Genomic DNA, 5,349 nt, shown 5'->3' on the forward strand with positions numbered 1-5,349 from the left:
GGGAAGCATGATGGGCCGCACCACGGCCCACAGAGACAGAAAATAAAGGAGTGCATGTCTGAAGGAAAAAAAAAACACTCAGATTAATATCTGAAATTTTCTAGAAAAATTTTGGAAATTCTCTGAGCTACAAAAGTTGTAAATTTTCTAGAAAAGCAAAAATTTAGAGATCAATTTCAGCAGTTTTCTAGGAAAATTGTGAAAATTTCTGAGCTTGAAAACTCGACAATTTGAGAAAAAAAAAAATCTCACAAATTTTGAGATTAACCTGTAAATTTTCTGAGCTTGTAAAATTGAAAATTTTCGACTTTTTTGTTTCTTTGCAAATTCTAAACTTTTTGAGCTCAGGGAATTTTCCTATCGTTTCCATTTGAGACATTAGTCTCAGGATCAGTTTTCTCTTTTTCAGAAATGTATCCCCCCTTTTTCTGTCTGTAGCGGTCCTGATGCGTCGTCACGGAAACAAGATGGTGGATCGTAATCTATGCATCTCCAGAACTTTGGACACAACAAACGGAGAGCTGGGTTTGGCACAGTTTGCGTTTTCTTACAGTGAAGCCGAGCCGCTTCTGTCCACATCGCGAACCAGCAGTCGCTAAGAATGGCCAGAACGTGACGGCGTCCAATCGGAACCCGTCAGCGGAGCGGAGGACGGAGAGGCGGCGCCGCGCTCGCCTCGCCCAGACGAGCCGGCCTGGACCCGCTCCCCGGCGCCGTTCCGGCGGGCGCAGCCGGGCGTCAGGCGAAGGTGCTGTCCGACTTCAGGACGGAGACGTCCGTGTCGTGGAAGCTCTTCCCGTTCATGTGCTCCGTGTGGCCGTCGATGGAGTAGCAGCCCTGCACCTCCATGATGGAGGAGGCCGTGTAGGAGGCCGAGCGCAGGGCGTCCGAGTGGTTCCCGATGCTGCTGCCAAACTGGATGTGGTGCTGGTTCCAGTGGCGCCTCAGAACCGCCTGGACCTGAAAACGGTTAGAGCTACTCGGTGAACGTTTTCATCGACACGACATGAACGCAAAACCAGAAAACAACGTCAGAAATACGGATTCATCTGTACTCGGTTCCGAATCACATCCTTCAACTAGGAAACAACAGAGCTGCACGTTTACCCAGCCTGGCGGGGGAGTTTACCGCCAGGCTGGGTTTGGCTCTTCAGAAAACACCAACAAAGACAAATGAGGGAAATTTTAATGTTTAGAGAATCTTTCAACGTTTAGTGATTGATTTTGATTCAGAAACTAAATTCTTCTCATCAGTCTAGAGATTCTGTTTAAACAAATGGAGCATTTATTTAAAACAATACATGGTTCTCATGCGACATCACCAGGAAGCTGTAGCTGGCAGCCATCTTGGTAGGCATGCGTAACTGTCCGTTTATAAGTTTTAAAGTTGTTCAGCAATATGACCCAAAATACCAATGAAATCAACGACTTCACCGTCTTTCCATTGAAAATGTCGGCTCTGCTAGCGTTAGCCGCCGCGGCTCGTGGTCTTTACCAAAAACAAGAGAGAAATCCTCCAACCGCTAAAATCTGATGCTACTCCATTTTTGTTTACTTTTCAAAACAAACAACCTGCTGCTCATATTAAAGCTAGCAGCTAATCAGGGTCAGCTAATCGCTAGCAGAGGTCAAGCTAACAGCTACGTAATAAAGCTAGGTGCTAGTTGCTGGTGAAGCAGGAAGTCGCCCTCGGTGTCTTCTAAGGTTTTCGTGTTGTTTCCTTCAGCTGCTCGTGGTGCAGCGCCCCCACAGGCCGGGAGGRGAACAGGTTTTATAATTATTCGCTCAAAATGTAACAAATGTTACAAAGTCTTCCAGACCGTCTGGTTTTTGGGTCAGATCTCTGACTGGAGTTAATATGCTAAAGTACTTAGCTGAAGCTAAAGGTAGAGTTGCTTACTTCTCCATTGAAGAAGCAGAAGATGGTTGCCACAAGCAGGCCCTGGAATGAGAAAAACTTGCGTTAGGCTCTTTGTAAGGGAACAGTTCAAGCTGCTGAAAGTAGAAAGCGTCAGGATTTGAGACAGATGCATTCTGGGAGGGAGGGATTCGCTCTTCCTATTGCGAGAGATATTTTCAAGCTGGGAGAAGCGATCAGATAACGGCTCATCAACAGATAATCCCCTCCTTCCTTCCTGCTGCTCCTCCCTGGGATGCAACGTAAACAAACCTCTTAAAGGGGAAGCTGCCACCAGCAGAGGCTCTTATTTTGGTCTGAGGTTACAATTTTAGCAGGATATGGACACAGAAAAACCAGAAAAAAAATAGTAAATTACTTGAAAAAAGTTGTTTTAATGAGAACAAACCTTTGATGAAGTTATTTTTGAATTAGACTCGACTGTTTCAACGTCCTGCTGCTGACGATGATTTGATTTGTTGGCAGGTGAAGAACTTTTTAATTTGTAAAACTGATACCAAAGTGTAACGTCACAAGATGCTCATCGTTTCTCAGTTTGGTTTTTTCTGTCAGGGATTCATAAAAAGTTCATAATATTACACTTTATTCTTGCCTCATTCTGACGTTTTCCTCAGATTAATTTTGTATATTCTTGTATTGTTTTCTCGTATCATTACGAGTTTATTCTCGTATCTTTTTGTTGCAGTTTTCTCATATTGTGACGTTATTCTGGTGTTTTTACTGCAGTTTGACATTATTATAATAACCACCTCCATTATTCTCTCATCATTACGAGTTTTCTCTCATAATAGGAATTTTTCTCACACAACTTTATTTTCATATTATCACTTTTTCTTGTATTATTATGACTATTTTCAATGTAACTTTTTGCCGTACGACTATTCTCGTTTTATTTCGAGATTCTATAGTTTGACTTTACACTCGTATGATTTCTCTCATTTTTATTATGAACTTTTTGTCGTACGACTTTTTTCTCATATTTTGATTATTCTGTCTTTACAACTTTACACGCGTGTTATGAAATGTTCTCGTATTATTGAGACTACTTTCAACAGCATGACTTTTTGTCGTATTATTTTGACTTTATTCTTGTAGTTCTCAATTTCTTCTCGTAATATTGACTTTTTTTATTCTCATAATTATTATTTTTTCCTTAGTTTTGTCCTAATTCTCGTTTATAGGAGTAGACAGGAAACAACATTTAGAAAAGAGATGAATCAGTTTCATTCAGTAATAAATCAGGTGAGTCTCACCTGGTAGTGCATCAGTATGTGCATAATGTAGTCGTATATTTCGGAGGAGACGCGTCCTTCGGGCTTGTAGGGCAGCAGGACAAACTCGATCCCCAGCAGAGGAACCAGGATGAGCGTAGCTCTGACCGCCTTCATGTACAGRCTGGACTCGGCCTGGTGCGTCACCTTCAGCTTGGTGATGAGGACCCGGACGATGTTCAGCAGAAAGAACAGGTTCACCTGGAGGAACAGAAAGTCTCCTCATCAGGCTGACTCTGCTGCTCGTTAGCAAAACGCAGCTGTTTGCAGGTTAGGTGACCTAAATGTGTTCGCAGTAGCCGGAAGGACAGAACAGAAACAAGTTCAGAGTGCTTTATAAGGTACGCCGTCTCTTTAAAACCTCGATTTAACTCTGCGCTGTCCAAACTGTCTGCTCCGAAGTTTAACGGGGCTAAATCTTTATTTTTTCCCCCCCAATTAAAAAAATATTTTAAAATATTGTGAATTATTTCTTTTACCTCACAGTAAAAATGCCAGCGTTGAATTAACACCTATATGTGTCCAAGTCAGCTGGTGTTAAATTCAACAACACAGAGAGTCACATTAACCTTTACAACGGTGCTGGAGTTAAAATATATTAACACCAGTGTAGTGTTGATCACAAGACATAATGTGGTGTTAAAAGGTTAATAATTGACCCACAAGGTGTCAATATCAATCAAAGCCAGTGGAAAATATTCAAAACAATACACAGAAATGGAAAGTTTAACTTTTATTAAACCAATTTCAGTATTAATGTTAATTTAACAAAAAAAATGGGTGTCCATCTTTTAACACTTCCAAAGTGTTACTTTAACACCTGCTGACTTGGACACATATGGACACTTCTGGGTGTTAATTCAACACCTGCATTTTGACTGTAAATAAATAAAAGATGCAATATTTTACTTTTATTATTATGTTACAATTTATAAGTTTGTAATATATTTTTTCCAGAAACAAAAATACAAATTTTCTTCTACAAACTTTTCTGTTTTTGGCCAAATATAATGAATGGGTGTGACCAAGTTTGTTTTTGTTTTGAGTTAAAACTTGTTGAATGTTTGTGATATTACTTATTAGGAGATTTTAAAAAAAGGCTAAAGAAAAAATCTTTGTGTTGTACTTAAGAAGATGTTTAAGAAGATTTAACCTTCCCATGGAAAATATCATCCTAAAATATTACAAAAAGTGTCAGAGAGCCAAATTTGGGCCTCACAAAACTAACCCAGGGACCAGAAATGGCCCATGCGCCGCACTTTAGGCACCCCTGGTTTGGACGGGATTACTTCCTCCCTGCATCCAAATTCCCAGATGTAAACAATAAGATAGTTTAGATCTGTGTGATGTTTTCCTCAGAAAAACAAGCAGCAAAGGTTTCAGAGTTGAAAAATGAAATCAGAGAAAACCTGGAACTCAGAACCAGCCTGGGAGGGCAGAKGRACAGATTTCACAAGACAAACACAATTAACCCCCCTAAACACAGCCGAGGCCAGAACCAGAACCAGAACCATTGCGCAACAGACACCCGGAGCGGATCAGCGACGCGCTGACTTCATCTTACCAGCAGAGCTGCACATATGGGGCCGTGGATGATGTAGAGCAGCGACGTCTTGGAGCTGATCCAGCAGCTGCAGCAGCGAACAGAGGACAAGTTTAGGCAACAACGTCCGGCACAGAACCACTGCAGAACTTTTCACTGTCTGAGGCTCACTTATCGTTGTAGTAATAAGTCCGAGCGATGGCGTGGATGGACGCAGGAATCAGAGGAAAGCCTGAAAAATAAAACCAAGCTTCAGTTGCTGTTATTCTGCAACTAACTAGTTACATTTACTTGAGAAACTTTTTTTTTGTTGGGTTTTTTTTTTCCCCACATCTTAACAGTCCGATGGACTCTGTTTAATCACGGACCAAAACTACAACATTTGTAACCGTTTCAGCTGCGGCGGTTCTCTTTTCACGTCAAGCGATTAAAACTAACCCAAGAACCGCTGAAGAAAACCCTGAACGCCAAAAGGGAAACAACAACGGAGCACCGTCACATTTCAGCGGCTGTAGGATTTTCTCCCCAGTGGTCATTTACTGGTTTGGATGTCGCCCGTTAGCCGCTAAAGCTAACAGGCCCTGCAGCCGCCATTACTGCGAGTCACCGAGTCACGT

General features: G+C 41.7%; 1 protein-coding gene across 1 annotated transcript in view; it reads right to left on the reverse strand.

The window, feature by feature from the left end:
- Positions 1 to 522: 522 nt before the first annotated feature.
- Positions 523 to 5,349, reverse strand: part of calcrla (calcitonin receptor-like a) — a 31,112-nt gene continuing 26,285 nt past the window's right edge. Inside the window, exons 9-13 of the mRNA XM_008404245.2 lie at positions 4,904 to 4,964; positions 4,754 to 4,820; positions 3,172 to 3,390; positions 1,901 to 1,942; positions 523 to 960 (exon numbers count right to left, since the gene is read on the reverse strand). Of these exons, the coding sequence (XP_008402467.1) occupies positions 739 to 960; positions 1,901 to 1,942; positions 3,172 to 3,390; positions 4,754 to 4,820; positions 4,904 to 4,964 (611 nt within the window). The 3' untranslated portion in view covers positions 523 to 738. The remainder of the gene's footprint in view (positions 961 to 1,900; positions 1,943 to 3,171; positions 3,391 to 4,753; positions 4,821 to 4,903; positions 4,965 to 5,349) is intronic.

The sequence above is a fragment of the Poecilia reticulata genome, linkage group LG2, assembly GCF_000633615.1.
Source record: "Poecilia reticulata strain Guanapo linkage group LG2, Guppy_female_1.0+MT, whole genome shotgun sequence".
NCBI classification, from domain to species: Eukaryota; Metazoa; Chordata; class Actinopteri; order Cyprinodontiformes; family Poeciliidae; genus Poecilia; species Poecilia reticulata.